Genomic DNA, 27,055 nt, shown 5'->3' on the forward strand with positions numbered 1-27,055 from the left:
TTAAAAGAAGCACCTTGCATCTGGCAAGACATCTCCTGGCACACTCTAGGGGAGAATCCACGGACATGGCGAGGAGCCCAGGGTAGCAGCATCTCCCTCTCTCTTTCTACCCTCACAAGAAGGAGAACTGAAATATCCTAGGGCTGCAGGAACGCCACAGATCTGCAGGGCAGGGCTATTTTCTCTGCTCGCCTCAAACACAAAATTTACATTGCGTTTCGGGAGGCAGGCTGCTTGCTCAGAATCACCTGGGCCACCTGATCAGCACAGAATCCCTTTTGTTTCCTGATGGGTGGGAAATAACAAGGTATGGGCAGCAAAGAGCCAACAAAAAACAGATTAAGAAAAAAGCCTTCAGAGGGTCTATAATTTTTAATATTTTTAAACTAGCTACAAAATGTCAATCACGTCACAAACTGACAGGAGACAGAAGGAATTTCATAGTACATGCGGCAACTATATTTAATCTCACAGTTTTATCTAGATTTTCATTCATGTAGGTTATTTTTTGTTTTTTGTTTTTTTAATTAATAACAGCTACTAAACATCGCAGTGATTTTGGTGTGCATAGCTCTAGATAAGCAAACAGAGAACTCTACCAATAACAAACCACATTGGGGAAGGGGAGAGAAATGGAAAGAGAGAGAGAGAGAGTAGCTAGAAAGATAGAGAGAGCCTTATAAAAATTACATTTCTCTGCAACATTTCATATGATAGCCATTCCCTCCCCCCCGAAAAAAGATAGTCTTTGAAAGCAGCAGACAAACTATATATATTACACTTATTTCTTATTTGTTGATGCTTTTTTCTTCATTTTTAAATATCTTTTTTGTCCTTGACAATAGTATCAGCCAAACATTTAATTTGCTGGCAATGGTTAAATGAGTGCCAAATCCATCTCTTTTTGAAATTAAAAGTAAGGGGAAAAAAGAAAAAGGGAAAAGAAAAGAAATGAACATGGCTCATAACTATATATATTTATATTTATATTTATAATATAATATAATATATATATATATTGACAAGAAGAAATAAATGGCACTACTGCAAACTTGCTGGTATTATAACATAGTCCTGACAGTGTCCCAATACGGAGCATGCTAATTTTAATTTTTTTCTTTTTGTTGTTGTTGATGTTGCTACTGCCATGGAAAAGTCTCACTTAAGTTAAGGAGTCTAAAAGTCTATTTCTCATGCAATAAATGCATAAAATCACGTCACTTTTTATTTATTAGTATCATTATTTTTTAGTGCAATGCTTGTTATAACTTATAGAATTCCACACTGTCTAATCAATGAACTTATAACGACCAATGGAGAGAGCGATGGAGAACCGAGAAAGAGAGAGAAAGAGAGAAAAACACCAAATTCTTAAGTGCTTAAACGACATGACACCCAAAGAAAATACTCTTGCGGGTGGCTCTGTGGAATGTTAACAGTTTTACAAGAACAATACTGTATAGTTAAAAGTTTAACAGCACGTTGAGCATTCCTACATTTGTTTGTCATTCAGCAAAAAACATCATAAAGTTGTTGTTGTCGTTGTTGCTGTTTAAAAAAACCTCACCAACCAAAAACAGACAGACAGAAAGAAATGCGGGGAGAGGGAGAGGGGAGGGAGGGGGCAATAGAAATCCAACAAATATATCGAACGTTGTCATGAGCTATAGCCATCGAATCAGTACTATATACAACCTTTGGAAAGGAAGAGATCTGGAAGATAATAATTTACAAGTATCGTTTTGGGAAAGCTGACAACCTACACAGGACAACATTTACAACTGGGATATGGGCTGGGCTGGGAGAGCAGAAAGAGAGGGGTGGGGTGGTTGTTGTTGTGTGTGGGGTTTTTTTGATATGTGCATGTGTGCAAACCTAGTTGGTAAATACCATGAGAAAAAAGCATGAAAGTGCTGCCCTTGCGGACAGTGTTTAGAACGAGAATCAGCACAGGGGCACATCTAACCGCTGCCCAGCATTTTTGTTGCACGTTGATTAGCCTCATCAATCCTGGTTTTGTTGGAAACAGCCTAGATGGGAGAAAGAGAGAGAGAGATGTAATTGTGGAATAGGTGCAACTGAGTTGGCTGAAGTTTATCCTGAGTAATATTCCCGTCCAGTCTATCTGGGGATGACCCAGGTTGCTTAGAGTGCAGCTGGGCACACTAAAAGTTCAGTGCTGGCGAGAAACGAACAAACCACCATCTTTATTTGCTTAGAGCAGCCTTTCTCAACCTTGGGTTTCGAGAAATTGCTGGGCTACAACTATCATTCTTTTCCTTTTCCTTCTGTGATGAAACCCCTATTTGGGGACCTCCCTGGCTTTTTTCTGGCCCATGTAGGACTAGTCTGGATAGTTGGCCTTGGTGAAGATTTGACGTTTTCTCCCCCCAAACAGTTTTTGATCTGGGCTTCCACTGAAATGAGGCTGCATTTTAAGTAGTATTTTAATCTTGTTTTTAAGTTCTATTTTAATCAATTGTTTTTATACCTGATGTTAGCCGCCCTGAGCCCGGTCTTGGCCGGGGAGGGCAGAGTATAAAAATCAATCAATCATTTCTAGCTAGTGTCATGGACGATGGGAGTTATGGTTCGAGAACATCTGGGAACCAAGATGAGAGAGGGTCTGGAAACGAACCCTGGTGAGGAACAGTTGAGGGAGCTGAGTATGTTTAGCCTGGTACAGAGGAGATTGAGAGGAGATGTGATAGCCATCTTGAAATATCTCAAGGGCTGTCACATGGAAGATGGAGCAAGCTTGTTTTTCCCTGCTCTGCTTCAAGTTACAAGAACAGAGATTCCGACTAAACACCAGGAAGAACTTTCTGGCAGTAAGATGCTGTTTGACAGTGGAACAGGCTCCCTCAGAAGGTAGTGGACTCTCCTTCCTTGGAGGTTTTTAAGCAGAGGTTGGATCAGTCATGGATGCTTTACCTGACATTCCTACATTGCAGGGGTTTGGACTAGATGACCAACTCCACAATGCTATGATTCTTTGATTCTAGATACATGCAGAGTAGACAATAAAGCCAAATTCTCATTCAGATGAGCTGAACTTTCCACTACTGTGTGCATGTGTAAAAAGGTCTTCTGCAGTGACGAGGAGTTCCAGAACTTCAGGATAAAGCATGATGCATTTTATATTTGGATTGAAAGGGGCCATTCCAGTTCCCTTAACAAATGGTACAGCTGGGCATTGAAAAGCTAACGTTGCTGTACTTATTCTCGAGTCCGGTGAGGATCTGTCACTACATTCAGTTACTGGATAAAGAAAATTACCTAGCTGCAGAATTCATTCCCTGAAGGTGTGCATTTATGGCAGTCTCAATCTTACATTCCTATCTTTTGCGCATGGTGAGATACCTATTTTTTTCTGATTTTATCTTTTGATACCTAGTCCTATACGCATTATGGAGGAATTATCTTTTGAGGCAACCAAAGACTCTCCTTTATTGGAAGTTTCAAAGCAGATGTTGGATGGCCATCTGTCATGGATGTTTTAGCTGAGATTCCTGTCTTGTAGGAGGCTGAACTAGAGGACCTCAGTGTCCCTTTCAAGTCTACAGTTCTATGATCTGGGAATTTAAGGTTGAGAAAGGCTGACATAGAAGTATCTATCTAGACCAGAAACAAATTTCATGCAAATGCCATGAGGCTTATGCCTTGAAGCCTTTATATACTGCTAAAAAGGAAGTCCCTGCATGCATCAGTTTAGCATAGAAACTAAATGCTTTGCCCCAAAAGGTAAAGGTGAAGGTACCCCTGACCATTAGATCCAGTTGCAGATGACTCTGGGGTTGCGTGCTCATCTCACTCTATAGGCCGAGGGAGCTGGCGTTTGTCCACAGACAGCTTCCAGGTCATGTGGCCAGCATGACTAAGCCGCTTCTGACGAAACCAGAGCAGCGCACGGAAACGCTGTTTACCTTCCGCCAGAGTGGTACCTATTTATCTACTTGCACTTTGACGTGCTTTTGAACTGCTAGGTGGGCAGGAGCAGGGACCGAACAACAGGAGCTCACCCCGTCACGGGGATTTGAACCGCCGACCTTCTGATCGGCAAGCCCTAGGCTCTGTGGTTTAGACCACAGTGCCACCTGCATCCCTACAACCCCTACAACCCCACAAACTGGAGGGGAAATTAAACACACTCTTAGTTTTTATCCCAACATTTTGATCCAGAAAAGAAAAACTTATTATCATGCTCAGAACAAGGAATATAGGGTACGAACAGCAGGTCAGCCCTTACCTTCTCCATGATCCTGTCAATTTGGCGGTTCTGTGTGTCAATCTCATTGCCCATATCCAGGGCCATATGACGGAGATTTCCAATGATGCCACTGACCTGTTCCAGATTTTCATCCATCTCACCTTCTCGGGCATCATTTGTTACCCTGTCAAGTAGTAAGGAGTAAAGGTGATCTGAACTGTATCATAAAGCTACATATTCATCCCAAACTGCTAGACTTCTTTGCCTGTTCAGAGCAATGCACTTGATCGCTGCTTACTGTCAGAAAGTCATGAAACAGGTGCTCATTTCTAAGCCACGCAGGAAAGATTTTATCCTAAAGTGTCATATATACATCCTTAAAAGACTGAGATAGTAATTTGCCACGTTACCCGAAGCATTCGTAAGGATGACGGTACGTAACCCAAGTTCCACTGTACTCTTTTAGTACAGTACAGTGGTACCTCTGGTTACGTACTTAATTTGTTCCAGAGGTCTGTTCTTAACCTGAAACTGTTCTTAACCTGAAGCACCACTTTAGTTAATGGGGCTTCCCGCCGCTGCCGCACCACCATCACACGATTTCTGTTCTCATCCTGAAGCAAAGTTCTTAACCCGAGGTGCTATTTCTGGGTTAGTGGAGTCTGTAACCTGAAGTGTATGTAACCTGAAGCGTATGTAACCCGAGGTACCACTGTACCCTTTTACCCTTTTACAAGTCCACCAACCTGCGGGCCAATCTGAAGTTTTTTCAGAACCCCTCCCACATAGGACATAGGATGTCAGTGGAAATTTACAAAAGACTCGGACTCATTTGACTTGGATGTTGTCAACTTGGAGAATAAACAACAGTACAGCATCACCACAAACCCTCTCCGTAGGACCATATGGTCTGAATGCGCCAGTTACAGGAAAGAAAGAGGAGTAAGAATGGGTTAAAAATAAGATTCCCAGAACAAGCCTCACCTGCGGATAAATCCACCGCTGATAGCCATCTGTTCTCGCTCATCCACAACGCGTGCCGGCTGGCTGGCTACAACCCCATCTTGATTATTCCCCCAGGCTTTTTTATAAGCATCACTCGATTTAAGCCTATGCAAAAAGAGACGGTGAGTAACGAAGCAGAAACTGGGCGGAAGCAACTGCAAGAAATGTGACAATTGTTATTTCTTCAAGCTAAGAGCCGAGTCAAGCTATTGAGCATTTCATACAAGGGGGTGGGACGGGAGAGTCTGGTATACCGATATATCATACAACTGAACAAAAGGATTGATTTCATTTTCATCGTTTTGCTGCCACAACAACTGCGATGTTTAGAAATTTCATTTCCAATCAAGTTGCCTGCGATTGCCAAGTCAACAAGAATTTGGGCTTGCGTTTTTGTTGTTGTTTCGTTTTATTTTTTTTTTAAAGAAATGAAACGCAGCTAGAAAACCTGTATTTCATGACACATGGGATATTTGGACATATAACACAGAGAACATACGGCCGTACAGACATGAAGACAGAAACCACAGAGGGGAGTGTGTACATCACAGCGACAGATTAAGATTAAAAGACACACAGATCTGGTCTCTTGAACACAAAACCATGGCCAACTTGCTTTTTTATGTGTGGCACAATAAACCTCTGTTTCCGCCAAACTTGTCAGTGATTTCCAGTGAAATCAATCTTGGCTTGTTTGCCTTCTGGGGTCATATATGGCAATTTAGATTAGATATTTTAATAATATATCGGTATAGTACTTGGAAAGAATATACATCCAGAGTTGATGCACAAACCTTTGTCCACAGAGACAAAAAGTAAAATTAGTGGGATGAGTGCGGGAAAAATGAAGAAACAGATAAATAACTATAATACAAGCATGTGTAGCAGCTGAGCATCAGAAAGGGAAATTCTTCTAGATATAATTTTTTTTTCATGCACCAGGTACAGGCATGAATAAGAAAGTGAAGCATTCTCCATAAAGCACAGCTAACCCCAGTGGTTCAAACATTCTCTTAATGCACTAGCAGTAACAGCCTACTCAGCGAGTGGGACACAGGCAAAAATGGATCTTCAGCTATGTTGCAAATCTTAAAACGTTCAGCCCTGGAAAGCCACGTCTTGGAGAGCCACGTTGCGAATTCAATTGCACAGGGCAACTGAGGAGCCATCTTTGACTGAGTCACCACGGAGAAGTTAAAATCCAGGCATACCAGGAGGCGACAGATAATATTAGCATGCGCAGCATTCCTTTGGGTTGTTTCAGAACAAAAGCTATCCGAGATTACAAATTGGACATGATGGAAGCTCATTGTCAGAATTATTTCCCTTTCAGGAAGTCCCTCTTGGGGCTTTAAACCAAAGACAGCTATTACTTTTATTAATGAGGTATGTACAAGTCTGTGTTTTAAATATGAAGCTCTCCTATCTGAGGGAAGAAAGGAGAATTTGAAAATTTGGGATGCCGTTAGTAAGAAATGTCCATTATTGCTACTTCGTAATAGTGGCACGTATGATCTGAACACTGTTCAATGTTTTCCATTTGGCCATAGATTTCAAACAATGTGCTAATCAACAACACTGTTAATGAGTGCTGTATTTCATAAATTGTGTGAAGAAAGATATTTTAAGTTGAGTACTTTTGGAGACTGAGTGGACTAAATGAAGAATCCTTACTACAGTCAAACCTTGGTTCTCAAATGGCTCTGTTTTTTAATGTTTTGGCTACCGAAAGCTGAAAACCAGGAAGTAACTGCTCTGGTTTTTGAACGATTTTCAGAAGCCGAACGGGCTACATGGCTTCTCTTTTGAGTTTCCCTATTGTATTGAGACTTCCGCTTTCAGTTTTCGGTTGTTGAACGTTTCAGAAGTCAAATGGTTTTCCAGAACGGATTACGTTTGACAACCAAAGTTTGACTGTAGTTCCATAAACTGCCATTGGACTTAATAGCACAAACATATACTTGCTGACCCAGGTGTTAGTTTCATTGCCCTCAATGTCAACACAGGAATGAATCCCGTTGAACTCAGTGGGTCTTCTTTATGGGTAGACATGCATAGGACTGCATTGTTAAGTTAGAAGTAAGTTGCATTAAAATCAAGAGGCCTTACTTCTGAATAAATATAGTTAGGGTTGTGCTGTCCAGCTGAAATCCTAGGGATATTTGGTAGTAGGGCCCATAAGACTCATTAGGGTGTGCTTCTTAATAACCATACAGATGAACAGGCTGCATACTAGCAGGGATTGTTAGAAGAAGTTGCTGTGTTGCTTGATAAGCAATCCAGAAATTTTGTGTTGTATGCTGTTGGTTATCTTTGGTATAAAGTGGCTAACAAATGCTAATAATAATGCTAATAATGCTAATAATAATAATGCTAACAATAATAATAATAATAATAATAAATAATAATGACTGAACAGGTAAACAAACAATTCTACCAGCCTGAATGCTAGTTGGATTTTGTTAGTTCAGGTGACTTTTTTTAGCACAGTAATTGACACTTGAGATTAGAATTTCCTTCAGATTGTCAGGTCTGCTTAGGATAATAGACTCTTTCCCCCTTTCAACACACACATACACACACACACACACACACACACACACACACAACTTTACCCACTGGTTGACTCTCTTATCTATGCAAAAGGGTAGCCAGCATAAAGTTCAGCCATCCAAACTTTCTACTGCCATTGCAGATTTTGGTATCTCCTGTTTCAATATTCTCTTTAAGTTCTGCAAGGGCTCTGGCTGGTTTTTGCTGCTTGCTTTGAAGGACTGATCCAGCCTTGCACATCAGAACAAGAAATATACCTTCCCAGAAATGTTTGGCAATTTATTCACCCAGAGGAATTATTATTCACCCCAGGTGACTAGGCAAATAGCCTACTGTAAAGCTGGAGTAATGAAATGCTGAAACAGATTACAAACACACTTGAACACACTCAGTCACTCGCTAACATACACACCATTTGGGGCAGCTTACTTATTAACGTACTTTTAGTAATTGCTTCATGCAGTGTCAGTGCATACTAAGTCTGCTATCCATCAGGAAGCCTGTTCTTTCATGTCTACTGCCTCCCTCCAAAGTCCAGACATCACATTTTTTAATGCTGCATTTTCATTTTGTGACAATAACATGCAAGCAAACCCAGCACATTTCAACATTTCTGCTTGGTGTACACTACCCAATTGGGGAATGACAGTTAGCAAAATGGGTCTAGTTTTCCTGCCAATATATAAAAATAAATTTAAAAACTCCCCATTTCTTGGGATCGAGCAAGAAACTACGGCACGTCTCCAGACCTCGCAAAGAGAGATTATCTGATTAAATAGGATGTTGGTATTGTTTTTGGCCCCAAATGGTCATTTTATTCAATTTTGGAGCACAGCTCATGGTCAAGAAAGCATTCCCTTTAAAGCTTGAGAACGAGAGAGAAGTCAGTATTCTGAGATAGCGCCATAATTTTTGAAGCTTAGGTTATTACGACATAGTACACACTCTGTAAAATGTTGAAATCTTCATCATTTAAAAGTGTCCACAGTGAAGGTTTCATTGTGGTATGCCTGATTTTAAATGCAGCTACGGTGATCTCACTGTTTTGCCAAAGATTCCCAAACGTTAAACCCATAAGCCACTCGTGAACTCTGAGATGATGGCAAGTGGCTCTCAAATAGCTAACGAAGCCACCATGATCTCGACCTCGTCTAGTTCCCATGTCACACCAGTGACCATCCATGGAGGGGAAGGGCAATCTGCCACTTCTTCTCCACTGGGACTGATGTGAAGCCACAACCCCGCTCCCCCGTGTCAACATTCAAGTTTCCAGGTAGCTGCTTTTGGAAATAAATGGTTGGATCCATAGCGCTTGGGAATTTGGATGCTGACAGTGGGGAGAAGAGGAGGAACCTGGGAGGGTTTTATTTATTTTTTTCATAAAAGCAGGGCAAGAGTGGTTTGTCGGTCCCTAAAATTTGGGAACCTCTGGTCTACGCTATGAGATGAACGCATTGGAACCAGAATTGTTCTCTCTGCATGCCACATGCTCATCCTGCCCAGGTGCCTTAAGCAAGGATGAGCATCACAAGGCTTGCTAGCTTGCGGTCAGCCTTGGGTGCTCAAGATTTCAGGCAGGCAGGCAGGCAGGCAGGCAACACCTACTTGTTGCATGGACAGGCACAAAGACCACAGAATTTTCCTAGGTCCGTCAAATTCTTTTCTGCTTCTTTCATGTCCTTATTGATTTGGTCCATTCCCTCTTCGATGCGCTCCAGTTGTTCTGATTAAACACAAGTATTTTATCCCCACAGTATGAAGCAGATGGAAAGGGACAAAGAAAAGAAAAAAGACAAAAAAGAAAAGAAAACTTCAGACATTCACTCATGACAAAGAACTGGACATTGCAGAGCAGAGCTGGTACCCAGTACCTACTTGTTACAAGGACATATGAAAAGCCCACAGCATTTCCCTAAATCTTTTAAATTTTTCTCGGCCTCCTTCATGTCTTGGTTGATATGGTTCATGCCCTCTTCGACACGATCGAGTTGCTCTGGTCAGGACAAAGGGATGACAGTATGGAATGAATTGTACTTTTGTTTTATTTCACGGTTGCAGCTGTTTGTCTTCAACAGAACATGAAGAAATGATTTGATGGAGAAACTGAATCGTGATGGGGGCATTTCAATGCATTAATTGCAAATGATGCATTGAAGCAAAGATGGAAGCAAACCTAGAGGCTGAAGAGTGAGGCCCTTTGCTAATATGGTAAAGCACACGCACATTCACATACAATGAAAATAAAAATAAAATGAGATCTAGTCATTTGAACAAAATGTAAACGTGGAGGTGCTACCAAATACCTCAGTATCCAGAAACATAATACTATATATCCAGATACTAAGACATCAATGGCATCCAAGAGAAAGAAAGAAATGGGGTTATTACCTTGTATGTATGTACATTAATTACAAAAAAACTCCAACACAATTTAAATGGTGGCCTTCCATGGAAAATATCTACAGTACTTCCACTTATGAGTTTGATGGTGGTTGAAAATGTAATTGGTATGACTTGAGAGTTGGTGGGAAAGCAGACAGTTAATAATGGTATTAAGAATGGATATGAGGAGTTGAGTTAAGATCCATGTCTAGATACAAACTTTTTCAAAGACTGAGGCTCTTCAGATCTGATTTTTTGGCCGTGGTCCATCTCTAAAGAAGAGAAGACCATGGGTCTTATTCCTCTGTCCGTGACATTGTTATACTTCAGGAGTAACCCCACTGCAGTAGGAGGAACTACAAGAATCGGCAGACCTAGTTTGATGCCCAGAGAAGCGGATGAGAGGACTTCTATTTGCTCCAAAGTAGCTTCAGAGCAGATGGACTACATAAGGATACAAACTGTTGCATTTTCCTGTTCTTGACTAGCATAATTCCCTATTCTTGCTGCTTACCTCATTTTGCCATGACTTCCAGGACATGATTAGGCCAATGTAATTCCTTTTACTTCAGTGGAGTTACACCTGTTTTTTCATCATAACAGTTTAACATAACTATCCGGCCCATCACAGTGGATTCACATGCAAACAATAAATGACTTTCATGAACACCCACAGCCTGGTGCTTACTTAGGGTAGCACAAATTGCACCCCCCATTTTCTCAAGCAGGAGACAGTGGTTCCATGCCACTATTATATCTATAGCAGCAAAAATAACCCACTCCAATGTAATGATATGCACTGAGATTGCAGAAACAACCGTGCAGGACAATCTAAGCATGGGTAGAGTTGCCACCTTACTGACAATTTCACTCAAAGTAGACCCACTGAAATAAACGGCCCTAACTTAGGCATGGTCATGAATCTCAATGGGTCTACTGAGTAAAACTTGGTCAGACACCACCCTCTTAGTCAATTGTTTCAACACCAGTGTAGACCAAATCACTTTGCTGGCCTATCCCAAGTTGGTTCTCCTTAAGAGAACAATCTGATTCAGAGCCCAGCTTTCAAGCACAGTGTGTTAGCCAGTTATAGGAAAGAAACATTTTAATCCAAGGAGGAAAAATCATCGCAGCTACTCAGGGAAAAGAAATGAAATATTAGAATCCCGAAGCAAGTTCTATTCTTATTTTCTGCATTGGAACGAAAATATAGATGCATGTTTCAACAGATTAGCAGAAGAAAAGAAGAAATCGATTCACAAACAACAAATACAAGGCTGGTTCCTGAAGTTAAAGAGAAGAGAGAGAGAAAAGAATGTTTTGCATACTGTTTCAGAAAGCATTAATTGGATAGATTTGCATCAACAGCCTTACGGAACCAAATTCCTCCTTCGTTCCTACCCAAGACTGAACATAGGGTCTAATGCATGCAGAGCACCTGCTGGTCTAGGCTACATAAACTAGGACAGGGGTAGCTTATGTGGTGATCCCCAGATGTTCTGGATAACAACTGCCATCACTCCTGATCATTGGCCGTGCTGGCTGGCGTTGATGGGAGTGGTACTCTGCAGGGCACTATATTGTCTACTCCTGAACTAGGATGCACAGCTCATATCAGCCCCAAACCACATAGCCAGTTGTTAGTGATTATGAGAGTTTGAGTCTGGAGGCCTTAACTATCCATGGAACAGAGGAAGACATGAGAACATAAAGAGAAAACTCCATCCATGTTCATAGCGGAGGAAATCAAGGCCCCTGAGCTTTTACAAAGTCCTCCTCTGTACAATGAGCACTGGTAGACTGGTTTGTGGGAGAGGGGACAATAGTACTTTGTGACTCCTATACTGTCGTACCTTGGATCTCAAATGCCTTGGCTCACAAGCAAATCGGCTCCTGAACGACTGAGACCCGGAAGTGAGTGTTCTGGTTTTTGAATGTTCTTTTAGAAGCCCAACGTCCAATGGGGCTTCGATGGCTTCCGATTGGCTGCAGGAACTTCCTGCAGCCAATCGGAAGCTGTGCTTTAGTTTCTGAACGTTTTGGAAGTCAAATGGACTTCCATAATGGATTCTGTTCGACTTCCAAGGTACGACTGTAATAAGAATTTTGTTGTAATTGTGCTGTTTAGCTTATTTTTTAGGTGTTTTGCCAATAGCATGATTGGGACAGATTGCAATTGTTTTACTGATGATTTGTCAGTCGTTCTATACGATTTACATTGCATTTCCGATGTTCTGTTCTGTTACAGTTATTGCTTGCTTGCAAGCCGCTTTGCGATTCACATGAATGAAAAGCAGCGTAGAAATATAATGCGTAAAATCAAATAAAATCTAAGTTTCAGGGTCCTGGTTTGAGTGAGCTTGTGGAATGGGTGAGAGAACAAGAGAGGAAGAGTCAGGTACGTCAGGACAGAGTTTGCTTGCCACGAGGGCAGCTTTACATTGCTCTGCCCGTGCAAATCTTCCAGGAAGCCAGCTTAGTTAGCCGCAGGAGGATGACCTCAGTGTAGGGCAATGTTCAGGTGGCTTTGGAGTAGAAGCAGCAGCTGCCTGTTTCTATTTCAAGACTTGAGCAGCCGGCTAAGGGACAATTGCCAGGAGTAGAGAGAATGCGCAGGAAGAAAGCCTGATGCAACAGACAATTAATTTTGCCGCACAGAAAGGTGCTGTGGCTCATGCATGCCTGGAAACTCTCCTGCATGACTTCCATGTCCTTACTCACTTTAACATTATTCAATTACTAAGGCTAAGCTCTCTGTACATGCTCAGAGGCCTTTTGTTGTTTACTTTGTATGTTGTGGGGATGAGCCTAGGACTGAAAGTGTGTCCCAGAATTCAGCAAAACCAAGACCTGCTGCAAGTTAAGACCTAGTAAACTCCAATTAACCTAAAGCGCTTGGACTTAATCCAGTTTTGACCCCTAATATAACTCAATGTAACATAGCCACAGTGACTGAATTATATGTTTTTGGAATGGGAACCTATGGCTGCAGTACCGAACACACTTTTTACGGGATAAAATCTATTGATTAGTGGGACTTACGGTACTTCTGAGTAAATGTGTTTAGGACAGAACTGCATATTATGCTCTCTCTAGCACAGCTACACTAGTGGCCAAAATTGCGGAAACCTTTTGGGAAAAGTGCATTTCCGAGGTTTGATGGCTCATATCACCTGATTGGCTCTCTAAACACTCATGCTCATTCGCTACATTCACATGAAGGAAAGCTAATGCATATCAACCTAAGCAAGCTGTACTTCTTTTTCTGGTTATTTGGCTATAACCTTTGATAGAATACAGATAATTGAACAAACTTTGTTGCATTACATTCTTCATTAAATTATCTTTCCATTGATATATAATTTTATGGCATTACTCTAAAAGAAAATGGTGTTATGAGCCATCAAACCTCAGAATTACACTTTTCCCAAAAGGTTTCCACAATTTTGGCCACTAGTGTAGTCTTATCATTTTGGGCTTGGTTTTACTAACCATTGATAGGCAACCAAAGCATATAGAACTGAAACTGGATTTTTTTTCACCTGGACCAGAATTAGATACATGGGACATGCCAAAACGTCTCACGAAAACACACCCTTTAAATGTGCTTAACAACCCTTCTAATGGCGGATCGTGTCCTCCATCATGGAGGGCATGTGTTGCGGTGAGATCACCTAAACTGCCTCCCTGTTGTGGGGTGCGACTGTCTGGATAGCCACAACACCCCATTGGTTGCCCCTCGGTTGCTGGGGCAGAAATTTGGCCTGTTGGGTCATCTATTGGCTACTGAGGGGCTATTTAAGTTGCTGCACGTTGCTGGGAGCTTTCTCTTTCCTGCGACATGCATCGGATCACCCACCCTCCCACCCTATATTTAGGGCTGTTCTTTGGCCTTTCTATGCCTGTGTAGGGGTCGTCTGTTTTGGAGCAGGGGCCCGGTAGGAATTTTGCCATTTGGCTGATTGGCTGTTGCCATTTGGTTTCTGCCTACCGTGTAGCAAATCGTCACAACTTTGTAAGGTTGGCGGTTAGGCATTGGTTCAATGTTTTGTGGAGGGGACGTGGTTGGCTGTGCCTGCCTCTCCATCACTGCTGCTAGGGAATTCCGTTAAAGGAATCCAGAGGCTCTCCTTGCTTTTGTCCGAACCCTGTCCAGGGGCTAGGGCCACACCAGATCCCCTGGAAGCATCTGGGGTGAGCTGTGAGATGGAAGTCAGCTTCTTGCTCCCCTTTCTCTTACTGACATATGGTGGTGCCCAGTCTCAGTCCTGTTCCTGCCACTGTGCAGGTTCATGTAGTCTGCAACCAATGCCTAAGCAACCACTCACATGCTGTAATCAATTCAGTTGTGGCCAAAATTAATGCCAAAAACCTTAAACTAAATTCTGTGTCTATTGTGTCTTTATTTTGGGGATCTTCACATGCAACTGAATTCCTCAAGATATCAGCAAGAGAACCAAGAGGCTTCATGGAGGTGCTTTGTGATTTGCCATGTGGGCTACACACTCAGCACATCACGTCACTGCACTGATGACCTCAAAGGCACTTGCTTTCTATACCAGAAATAAACCCTTATTCTCCTATATAGCGCTTTCACTGAAGTTGACTCAGGAGGCTTCTGTCTTGCAAATTACTCGCAGCATCAAAGCAAACAGGTGCCTTATGAAAACCGGGCAGGGAAAAGGGGTATGGCACACAAAGGAATGTGATACTCTTTGTCATTTGCACGTTCCAATGATTCATATCAGAATCCTCTATATAACACCTAACAATCCTAAGTAACTTCTGCTGTCAGGGTCATCTGGGAAAAGATCACATGGCAAGGTTAACAAACGGTTTCATTAATCGGATCATCTGCCGAGGCATACATTGCTAAGGCACAAATGACAGGAGGGGTCCCCGAAGACAGCCAGAGGCCCAGCTGCTCCAACTGCACACAATAGGCAAATCACATTTTCCCCAAGTCGTATTTATCCAACCTGCACAACGCTTTTTTTAAAAAAAGTGATACAAATTTGGTTAAATAACATTGAAATCGGTGCGGTGATCACTTTCAAAATCTTGTCACCTGCCTCTGCAATATGGTTGCATGCTCTCTATAACCAGCTTTGCCCTTTAGGTCTCAATGCTCAATAGGAATTGAGTATCAAGATTACTTCTTAAATCCAGAGTTTAGAGAATTTGATCTCCCAGGTAACCTGTGCTTAGGAGTGAAACTGATGTTGAACTACTAAGCACCCTTGCTCAATTTAACTACTCTGGAGAGAGCTCTACTGAGCCAACAGCAAGGTGGATGTGCCCCATTCTGTTCAATGTTGTCCATGTTCCATGTGTGCAAAGGCTTATGTTTGTTGACTTCAAAGATGATAGGGCAACGTCAGGTTGTGCAGAGTTCTGTAGGCGCACTGCGGACTTATAGAGCTTTGGCTTACAGATCCTTTGTGTAGATAAGCATGGGCAAAATGGAAAGGCTACAGTCTTCAAACCACACACTCTAAAAAGCAGTGGGGTTATTTTGGAAATGTTGGGTTCAGGAATTCCTGTTGATTCTGATGAGTGCTGGGAAAAGACTTTTTCAACTTTCTGTCACTGGTAACCAGGTTCGTACATGCATGTGTTACTGATACCTTTAAAAGATATCTACAGTTAATCATTCACTTCATTGAAAAGATGCTTTTGACTTCTAATCTTTGTTGGAAGCTGCCCAGAGTGGCTTCGGTAACCCAGTCAGATGGGCGGGGCACAAATAATAAAATAATTATGATGATGATGTAAATTATCTGAACTTACCTCCTTGCTCATCCAACATAACCAAGGTCCTGATACCAGCATCTTTGCTCTACATTCCAGTAAGAATAAGAGGATGAAACGAAGAGACAGAGATAGAGAAAGAAAGAAATTAGTGGGAGAACAAGCAGCCCTAGATCTGGAAAAAAATTAGAAGCTCAAAGATCAACAGTGAAAGGAATGGCAAGGGATAAGGGAATCAACAGGAACCCATCACATGAGAGATGATGAAGCTGTCAGTTGCTTTCATTTAGTTTCTCATTTTTCCAGTCTTAAATTTACTTCTCCACATTTCTACATTTGCTTGCAATGTTTGTAAAAAAGAAGTCATTAGCATTTTAGTGAACATTTCCCAATATACACATTTTCAAATGCAATTTCGCCTAATATAGACATTTTTTCTTCAGTATTTCTATTTTCCCTAATATAATGCATTTCCGCATGTTATTGTCACTAATATATGCATTTTAATGCATATTTTACCTTGGCGTATGCGTATTTGAACACATTGCTCTGCTGGAGAACTCCATTACAAAATTCAGAAAAATGTGAATTTTGAGGGATTGCTGTGTTTGGGTTTGCATCTCGTTTTGGGGGAATGTGAATCAGGTAGGTTCAGCTTTACATGCTAAGTGAATCTAATTCCTCAATCGCATCCATTAACACTATGAAATAAATGGAAGATTCTCTATTGCATTAGTATTCATTGCAATACTTGACAGTTGGAGAAGGAGCAAAAGGAAAAGCGAGGCTCGTCTTAAAAAAACTGGATGTGTGAACCAAATTTTGGGGCTACCTACCAAATTTCTGCCACCTACCACTGACATGAGACCCTGCTTCAAGTTTTTAATATTCTGTTGGAACTCAGGCAGATGTGGGCAGGGTATAAATATTATTATTATTATTATTACTACTACTTCTGTATGCATATGTGGCCAGTCACTAAGGTAAAAAATGTTAAAGTTAAAGGACCCTGGACAGTTAAGTCCAGTCAAATTTCCATTGAACTCAATTAGTCTGTTCCGTTGGAGCACAGGATCAAATCTTTGATTACTCATAACTCGTGTAATGATGCTATTGTTGATGCGAGCAGCAATTTTGTCATGGAGTCAGTGGGTGATATTCTACAGGTAAAAAAAGGTAAAGGACCCCTGGACAGTTAAGTCCAGTCAAAGGCAACTATGGGGTTGCTGCGCTCATCTTGCTTTGAGGCCGAGGGAGCCAGCGTTTGTTCACAGACAGCTTTCTGGGTCATGTGGCCAGCATGACTGAAACGCTTCTGGTGCAACGGGACACCGTGACAGAAACCAGAGCGCACGGAAATGCCATTTACCTTCCCACCTCAGTGGTACCTATTTATCTACTTGCACTGGTGTGATTTCGAACTGCTAGTTTGGCAGAAGCTGGGACAGAGCAACAGGAGCTCACCCCATCAGGCGGATTCGAACCGCCAACCTTCCGACTGGCAAGCCCAAGAGGCTCAGTGGTTTAGACCATAGTGCCACTCGTGTCACGATAAGGGTAAATAAATACAATATTAAAAAACCAGAAATTAAGATTAAGGTGAAGGAAGGCAGAGGCAGGAATGTGGAAAAGAATAGTCTCTGCTTGAGTGAGAACCGGAAACAGAATCTGAACCTTGGTTAGTGAATGCCACACATAGCTTGACAGAGAATGGGCTTCACAAATACCCATGCTGAGTCAAACAGGGATAGGGAGTGGAGGATTTGACTGAACAGTCTCTTTTGAGGGAGGCAGAGTTTCCCCAAAAGTGAAGAGGCTGCGGGGACAGGGGAGCTCTCGGAAAAGTTATGAGAAGATTCTCTCTCTGAGATGTTATGGTTTCAGCTTGGTGGGTCAAAAGTTGTCTAAGCAAAGAGAAAGGCTTGAATCCTAAGAAGCAAAGTGGCGGCACCTACTGCAGGTTCTGGCAAGGTCTTGCAAGATCTCAACAAAATCAGTGTTGATGGTGGCACTGCTTCTCTGCCACCAGTGGAGACAGGGGGACAGTGGGGCACCCACAGGGGTACCACCTTGGGAGCTTCGGCCGCCCAAGGCAGCTGCTTCCCTCTGCCTGATGGGTGGGCCAGCCCTGCTAAGAAGAGCTCATGGATGGGGGATGGTAGAAGAGGACTTGTCCATCCCTTGTTCCCACCTGCTCATGGATATGAAAAGACCCTCCTGAACAGAATGGGCTGTGCAGCAAGAGATTGTGTGTGAGAAACCACTCCAAACACTTGTATGTCATCATGTCCCATAAGCACTCCTCAAGATCGAAAGGGAACATATCATGTCTGCTTGGAGGAACATAGCACACAGTCTAAAAGCAGGCAATTAAATACATTTCATTTCATTTACTCTGGGGTAGCAACCTTGTTTTGATTGAGGTAGGAGAGACATTAAACTACTAGGACAGCCTGACATTGCCAACAGTTAGAAGACACTAAAAGGATGTGTCAGTTGCCTAAGGACACAGGAATGGCTGCAGAACCATTTCTTAGGCATGAGTTACAATTTATTTTCTCAGTCCTGTGCCTCCCAGCTGTACAAGGAACTCCTTATTTACCATTTGCGTGTGTTGACACCATCCTGTAGCCCAGCCTTAACCACCTAGGTGCTCTCCATATGGTTTGGACTACTATGTTTTGGAGTTGTAGTCTAAAAGATCTGGAGAGCACCAGGTTAAAGGCTGGTGTAGCCCAATGGCCCATTAAAATATGGAAAGGTAATCACTTGGAAGGCAACCATCTCCCTCTAGATGCCACCCACTCCTGCTCATTTCTTGACTCCTGCAAAAAAATGGAGCCCCTTTTTAGAGAACCTTCCCCCATCATAAAGAAACCTTTTCATTTCCACTGGGGCATGCGAACATGGGAAAAAATCTTTGCCATAATGTGTGCATTTGTGTGTGTGTGTGTTTCAAGAGAGTCATGACTTCAGAGGAAAAGGTGATGTGCAGCACTAATTAGGCATATAGGAAGATTTCTTACATAATAATAATAATAATAATAATAATAATAATAATAATAATTTTTATTTATACCCTGCCCTCCACAGCCAAGGCTGGGCTTGGGGCAGCTAACAAGCAATAATAAAAACAAGTTGAATGAATACAACTTAAAATACAACATTAAAATATTGAAACATTAAAATATTAAAATGCAGCCTCATCATAGGAGGAGAAAAGAAAAAGAAAGAGGGGGAGGGAATCAAATTGGCTCCAAGCCAAAGGCCAGGTGGAACAACTCTGTCTTACAGGCCCTGCGGAAAGAAATCAGATCCTGCAGGGCCCTGGTCTCATGAGACAGAGCGTTCCACCAGGCCGAAGCCAGTGTTGAAAAGGCCCTGACTCTGGTTGAAGCTAATCTAAAGTCTGAAGCTAATCAGACTAATGACTCAATCTAGCTCATTATTGTCTACACCGAATGGAAGTGGCTCTCCATGGTTTCAAGCAGGGAATACTAACAGCCGCACCTAGAGGCACCAGGGTTCAAAGCAGACATCTTCTGCATTCAATGTTGATGCATGCAGACTCCTGAGCTATGGCCCTCCCAGTGGCCAATGAGCTTACTCTCTTAAGTAAATGTGCTCAGGACTGCAGCTTTATGCTAGGACAGTGCTGATCTTTGGGAGAAGATTTCATACATGCTTTCCCTACCCTCCCAATTGTTATCACTGCAAAAATAAACCCATCCCTAACACCAGTAGTTCACGACATTTCCCTTGATAGCTGTTCTTTTCTGAAAGCAGAATGCTTAAATGCCAAGCTGATTTATCATGAGAACTGGCCTTTTCCTTCATGTTTTTCTCCTCCAGACTTGGCCCAGAGGTCAAATGTTTCAATAGGAAAGGATGTCTGCTCCAGATTTGGTGACACTCACCTATATGTGAAACGTCCCTTCTTCCCCTTTGCAAAAGGCCTTCATTCTGCCCCAGTGCCCTGTTATAGATTTGCTTCATGATCACAGCCAAGACATCACCACCAACAGGGGAGAGGCTCAGTACTAGAGCAAATAGCTTGCACTGAGCTGGTATCTGGGCTCAGTCAATGGCATCTCCAGTAGGAAAGAGCAGAAAGCAGCTGATGGGCATGATCCTCATCTGAGAGCTGCTGGTGGGCAGAGTAGCTCAGGGGTCGTGAACCTTTTGGGCTCCATGCAGGCCAGGGTCTACTCTTGTGGCCCAAATTTGACGGGGCAGGAATGCCCACCTTGTTGCCAAGCAATTAGGAGTTTGGAAGTCTCAGGACTTCAAAACACTCTGCCCAGCCCAGGCACAGGGTATGTGACCACCAAATCCAGCTCTATTGCCTATCAGTTGATGAGCAGTAGTGCTGGAGCCTATTTTATGCACAATCTGGAGTGCACTTGTAGGCTTGGGTTGCATTTATTCTGGACAGCATAGCATTTCAAAGGGAGGGTGCAATGAGAGCTATCACCTCCATCCAGAAGTGACAGCATGGACAAAAAGAGCTCTGAATTCATGACTCACCACAGAGAAAGCCAACTTTGATACCTGTCAATCTGACGGATTCATACTGATGTCAAATTGAAAGTTGTTGGCTCTATCCATCTTAACAGGACAGCAGTAACACAACATTTCTGGTATTATGTATTCTTCTGCCACACCAAAAAGCAGCTGCAGGAAGCTTTCCGTTGTGTGGCATTGCAGCAATGACTCTCCGTCAGTTTTTTGTATGTTTATTTACAAGATAAATATCCAGAGCACGGCCCCTGCCTGCTTGCATTAACAGTAGCTGATCAGTTTGAATGATCATCCCTCCTCCAACAGGAAGGACGCCAAAATCCCACTTTTCTTCTCCTTCCCTTCCATTGTTCTCTGAGCTTCTCCAGTCTCCTAGTACAGAGACTAAACGGCTGGCCTGTCTCCTCCCCACTCCCAGAAGACACAGCATCAGACACTGGCTTATCTGCTGGCTGCCTGGCAATGCTCTGGCCGCCTTCTAACTCTCCCTCTCCTTGTGAGATAACATCTTCCCTGGGAAGGAGGGGGGCTGGGCTGCCCTTTCTAGACTCTGACAGCCAGCTTTCATCTGCAGAGTTGGCCTCTTGCTCGCTTAGCTTAGTTTCTGAGGCTGACTCTTCCGCTGCGCTTTGGGGGGTCACGTTCCTGACAATGAGCATGGAGGGGGAACCACCACCTGGCTTAATGTATGCTGGATGAGCATGTGCATGCACCAAAAACTGTAGAAGTGCTTTGAAAGAAAAACAAACCACTGCATTTAGAGAGGTCATTCCATAGATGGGACAATCTCCAGGAGGCAATGAGTGGGACCTTCGTCACCATGCGCATCATGGGCTTTGAGATGGGTCAACTCCTGCAAACCATTCAGCATTCCCGAGAAAACACTGAAGTTAAACCATTGATTCCTTACCTCTTCCACAAGTTGCAGCATACGACGAGTGCTTTCGAGTGACTGAGAAGGAAATGGGGGGGTGGGGACAGAGGAAGAGAGTTAGAATTGCTAAACAGTTTCAGCTCAGAAACATGCAGAGCATAAGTACATCAAAAATAAATAAATGATGACATCTGTCTTATTTTAATTTATTTACATGGGTCTCTCCCCCCCCCCACTTTATTTCCCCAACAACCCCATGACATAGGCTGAGCTAAGAGATAGTGATTGGCCCACAACCAGCCAGTGAGCTTTGTGAAGCAGGGCTTTGAATCTGGGTCCCTCTAGTCCTAGTCTAACACTATACCACTCTAACTCTTCTGATTGTTTTCCAACTATACCACACCAGACTATGGCTGCTTCAAGTGAAAAGGACAAGGTTCTTGTCCAGGTTCTAAGTAGAGGAAGTCATGAGAAACTTACAACCAAAAATTTGCAGGTTACTTGAGAGAAGCATTGGTGATAAATGTATCGCCAATGGGGGAGAAGCTTCATTCTAGAGTTCTTTGTGATGGCGGCATATCATGGACTAAACCCCACAAGGAGCAATATACCTTCAATGAGCAGTACATGTGTGGTTGCTTATTTAGATAATTTATGCCACCTTTCCCCACCCAAAATACTGCTCAAAGAGGCTGCCCAAAGAAACTTGTTAGATCTGTACCTAGCTAAATGCCCTAGCTTGTTTGTTGGTTGTAAAGCCTAGAACAGAGAAGAGGAACCTATAGTTCTCCAGATATTGGTGGACTACAATTCCCACCATCCCTGGTCACTGGCTATACTGGTTGGGGCTGATGGGAACTGAAGTCCAACAATTTCTAGAGGGCCACAGGTTCTTCTTTGCTTGCCGAGGTGCATCAATGAAAGGCACAGAAAAATGACTCAATGTGCACTTTCTGGTATGTATTAAACAAACAGAAGACACTTAAAAAATTAAGTCACCAGAGGCATTCTCCCTTCCTACATGAAGACTTCACAAAGTCAACAGCAGAATCTGGGAGAGGCCTTGTCGTTGGACAATATTTTGACCCCTCTGGAATTACTCTTCTGCATTCTTTCATGAGCTCATTTCACAGCTCATTAGTAGAGCACCTGGTTTTTCATGCAGAAGGCCCTGGGTTCAAACTCTTGCTTCTTTAGTTGGTGGGGAAGCCATGGCTCTCTGCTTGCTCTTGGACTCCAGCTCCCATCAGTCTCAGCCAGCATGGCCAATGGCCAGGGGCGGAGGAAGCCACTTGGGCACCTAGGGCAGCACGCCTGGGGCGGGGCGAGCTGCCCATAGGGGCGGGGCACACCACGGGGCCTCCGGAGTCTGCCTGCCTCCTCCCACTCAGCCGCCCTACAGCGGGGGGGGGGGAGGCAGCGGGCAGACCATTTGGGCAGCACGGAGCCTGCGTGTGCCCAAGCCACAGCCTCTCTCCCAGGAGAGATGCATGGCTCGGGCACGCTGCAGGCCCCATGGTGAGTGCCGCCTGGCATTTTGTCACCCCCTCAGTGGTGGCACCTGGGGCGGTCCGCACCCACCGGACCCCCTTCCTCTGCCCCTGCCAATGGCTAGGGATGGTGGAAGGTGTAGCCGCAGCTTTCTCATTTCTGAGTTCAGAACATCAAAATGATGGAGCTGAGAATGCAGGAACCAACAGAAAAAGTCTACATTTATCTGGGTGAGGATCTTAGCTTGCAGACAACAGGCTGCAGGAGGAGGCTGTGGTGTTTTTTTTCCTGCTTATCATTCCAGCCACATTTCCCTCACCTCATCGGTCATCTGGTCAGCACGCTGCTGCATTTCTTCCAACTCGTTGCGCATGTCAGCATCTTCGGCCATTTTGGCTGTGGGTGTGTGGGCTGGCCCTCTGCGTCAAGCAAATTTCCTTGGTCCTGCCACCAAGCCTAGAACACAAGAAAGAAAGAAAGAAAGAAAGAAAGAAAGAAAGAAAGAAAGAAAGAAAGAAAGAAAGAAAGAGGAATAAATTCAGTGAAGCGAAATCAAACCGGTTTCACTCTGGACATTTGCGTGCTATGATGATCATTTTGAAAAGCAACATTAGATTAGTGGCCTCACACAAACAATTCTCTTCTGGATTATATCCGTGCGTCAGTGCCAGGTAATTTCAAAGAACCCTCTTAGATTACTGCTCTCACCGTCAAATCATTTAACTGTGCCAGGCAATTCTTATGAGCTAGAGAACAGTCATAGATTGTTCCCAAGGTGATGTTGTTCTATTTCTGGGGTATTAGTCACCCTCTTCAATAGGAACCCAAATGTTTGCTTCCTTGGTGCAATCACGAAGAAGAACTGATTCATTTCTGTTTTCTAAAGACACCAAGTCAGCCTCCGTGGAGCTGCTAATCCGATGCAAAGTGACTGCAAGGAAAGATCTCACAAACAACGTTTTACCTCAGATGGTCAGAACTTTATCCAAAGTTGGTGACAGAATTAAAACAGCAATTTATAAGGAACAGAATGTACCACAAAGCCCCAGCTGTTCCCTTTCCCCAAGCTTCAAAACTTGAGTAGAAATGGTTGGACTGTGGGTTGGGTCTTTGTCCTGCATGAAAGTTGTCTTCACTGAAAGAAGAAATATAGGGACATGGCTTTCTCTGTTACCCCCTATGCCCTCAGGAAAGGATAAAGCAATGGAGCTTGATAACTTATTAAGTAATAATACTAATACTAATTTATACCCCACCCATCTGACTGAGTTTCCCCAGACTACTTCCAGTCCATGTCAGTCGCACATTTTAAAGTCTGTTCCACACACCCCATTCCATGTTATTGTGCAGATTTTTAGAAACTCTCAAATCCATGTGAAAATGTGCATTGAAAAAGGAGGTATGGAACAGGTCCATACACACTGGAATACAAGCTGAACATATTCCTTGAGCATCATTGCCATGCTTGCAAAGCTGGTTTCCATAATGCCATAATGCTTTCTGATCATGGATGTCGTACAGCACAAAATGTTCCCCACCTCACTTCACACTGAGGAAGAACTTCTGAGGAAAAGCAGCAAGGACACCCTTCTTTTTTCTATGACACACCATGGGAGGTCCCATAAATGGTGACATTTCACTATTGGCATAAACTGATGAAGCACACCTGTTGTCAGGGATTGTGCTGAGGAGGGCTGCACAGATGAGGAATGGTGGGAGTCTCCCCCTCACCCTGCTCCTGATCAGGATCTTGAATCTTCCCAGGGACAGTAGGACAATATAGATTTGGAACAGTGGCTTGCAAAGGGGCATAGTTCAGAAGACAGAAGTTGGGAAGAACTGGGTGGTGAACAGCTAGGAGAAGAACTGGGGCAGAGAGTTAACAGATGTACTTTCGCTGGAAAGCGCCCATCTGCTCAGCCCAAGGTCAAGGAGAGCAGATAAGGTGGCAGCACAGAAAGCACAGAGGTTGCAAGATCAGGTTGCCAGACGTAGAAGTGACGTGGGTGACTAGGGGGGAAGTGGGTGAAACCCTTAATTGGGAGCACCTTCATCCCTTGGAATGGATTCTTTGTTCTCTCGCTGTGATCATTAAAATTTCTAACTGGTAAGAGACTCCTTTCGCTTTGTTCTACTTATCTACATCTACTGCCAAAGCGTGGGGGGGGGGGGGAGCTGAGTCCTTGAACTGACACCTGTCTTCTATAAGGACTGAAGTCCATCAGTCATAATTTACAGCAGTTAAGGCTGACCCAGCTTTCAGAGAGCATCTAAACTACTTTGTTGTTGTTGTTTAGTCGTTTAGTCGTGTCCAACTCTTCGTGACCCCATGGACCAGAGCACGCCAGGCACTTCTGTCTTCCACTGCCTCCTGCAGTTTGGTCAAACTCATGCTGGTAGCTTCGAGAACACTGTCCAACCATCTCGTCCTCTGTCGTCCCCTTCTCCTTGTGCCCTCCTTCTTTCCCTACTTTAGTTGATAGGATGAACTTGGCATCAGGGAACTCCTCCGAAACCTGGGCCCCTTGACAGTGAGAGGATTTCAGTTTATGAAATCGCTTTTCCTCGATGACGCATCACCACTGTGGGAGAGAGGACTCTTCTCACTGACATGCATCTGTTAATTAAATCTGAACAAGAGGCAATTGCCTGGATGTTGACATAACCGCTATCTCGCAAACATGACAAACCAAACAAACCTTAAATAAGCCATCAAGCGTTATATCGGAGACTCAGATTGTCAAAACTGTATTCCACATGAATGTATTTTCAGTGTCTCCTCCACTTCAGAAATACAGTGGTACCTCAGATTAAGAACTTAATTCATTCCAGAGGTCTGTTCTTAACCTGAAACTGTTCTTAACCTGAGGTACCACTTTAGCTAATGGGGCCTCCCACTGCCGCTGCACCACCACCACCACGCAATTTCTGTTCTCATCCTTAAGGAAAGTTCTTAACCTGAGGTACTATTTCTGGGTTAGTGGAGTCTGTAACCTGAAGCGTCTGTAACCCGAGGTACCACTGTCGTTGTGCAGCAATCTGGCTGTTAACAGGAAGATTGACTTGGAAGTGAGGGGTAGGTAGAGATTGGGGGAGCATCTCGGGAACCCACCAGAATATGAAGAGGAAAAACAACCAGGAATGGCAATGAAGAGGGACTAGACATGTGCAGATGGGTGGAGCAAAAAAATGACAGACACAGAAATGGCCAGTGACAGAGTTGGCACACATGACATTTATGTGGAGGAATATCAGTTGTGGCTCCTGATCTCCTTGAGATCCAAGATGGCTTATTTATTTTTTAAATTTATAAATCGCCCTTCATCCAGAAATGGATTTCAGGGTGGTAAGCTTAGACATTTCAGATAAAAATAAAAATAAAAATAATTTATTATCTATACCCTACCCATCTGGCTGGGTTTACCCAGCCACTCTGGGCGGTTCCCAACAGATTAAAAACATCAAATATTAAAAACTTCCCTAAACAGGACTGCCTTCAGATGTCTTCTAAAAGTCAGATAGTTGTTCATTTCCTTGACATCTGATGGGAGAGCTTTCCACAGGGTGGCCACTACCACCGAGACGGCCCTCTGCTGGTTCCCTGTAACCTCACTTCTCACAGGGAGGAAACCGCCAGAAGGACCACAGAGCTGGACCTCAGTGTCTGGGCTGAACGATGGGGGTGGAGACGCTCCTTCAGGTATACTGGGCTGAGGTCATTTATACTGGGCTGCCCAGCCACTCTAGGCAGCTCCCGACAGGGCTGCCTTCAGATGTCTTCTAAAAGTCAGATAGTTGTTTATTTCCTTGACATCTGATGGGTGGGGGGTCCACATGGCGGGCGCCACCACCGAAAAGGCCCTCTGCCTGATTCCCTGTAATTTGGCTTCTCGCAGCGCAGAAGGCCCTCAGAGCTGGACCTCAGTGTCCAGGCTGGATAATGGGGATGGAGACACTCCTTCAGGTATACTGGGCTTAGGCCATTTAGGGCTTTAAAGGTCAGCACCAACACTTTGAACTGTGCTCAGATATGTAATAGGAGCCAATGTAGGTCTCTCAGGACTGGTGTTATATGGTCTCAGCAGCCACTCCCAGTCACCAGTCTAGCTGCCACATTCTGGATTAGTTGTAGTTTCCGGGTCACCTTCAAAGGTAGCCCCACGCAGAGCGCATTGCAGTAGTCCAAGCGGGAGATAACCAGAGCATGCACCAGTCTGGCGAGACAGTCCGCGGGCAGGTAGGGTCTCAGCTGGTAAACAGCTGCCCTG

General features: G+C 43.6%; 1 protein-coding gene across 2 annotated transcripts in view; it reads right to left on the reverse strand.

Moving 5' to 3' along the window:
• Positions 1-357: 357 nt before the first annotated feature.
• The window catches only part of SNAP25 (synaptosome associated protein 25), a 74,932-nt gene continuing 48,234 nt past the window's right edge, over positions 358-27,055 (reverse strand). The window contains exons 2-8 of one of the 2 annotated variants that reach the window (XM_081906606.1): positions 23,107-23,243; positions 21,333-21,374; positions 15,941-15,989; positions 9,644-9,761; positions 5,195-5,320; positions 4,250-4,394; positions 358-2,030 (exon numbers count right to left, since the gene is read on the reverse strand). In XM_081906606.1, the coding sequence (XP_081762732.1) occupies positions 1,962-2,030; positions 4,250-4,394; positions 5,195-5,320; positions 9,644-9,761; positions 15,941-15,989; positions 21,333-21,374; positions 23,107-23,178 (621 nt within the window). In that variant the 5' untranslated portion in view covers positions 23,179-23,243 and the 3' untranslated portion in view covers positions 358-1,961. Of the gene's footprint in view, positions 2,031-4,249; positions 4,395-5,194; positions 5,321-9,373; positions 9,492-9,643; positions 9,762-15,940; positions 15,990-21,332; positions 21,375-23,106; positions 23,244-27,055 lie in introns of both variants that reach the window. The other variant, XM_081906605.1, reaches the window with a different exon arrangement.

The sequence above is a fragment of the Podarcis melisellensis genome (genome assembly GCF_964234715.1).
Source record: "Podarcis melisellensis genome assembly, chromosome: 3".
Taxonomy (NCBI): Eukaryota; Metazoa; Chordata; class Lepidosauria; order Squamata; family Lacertidae; genus Podarcis; species Podarcis melisellensis.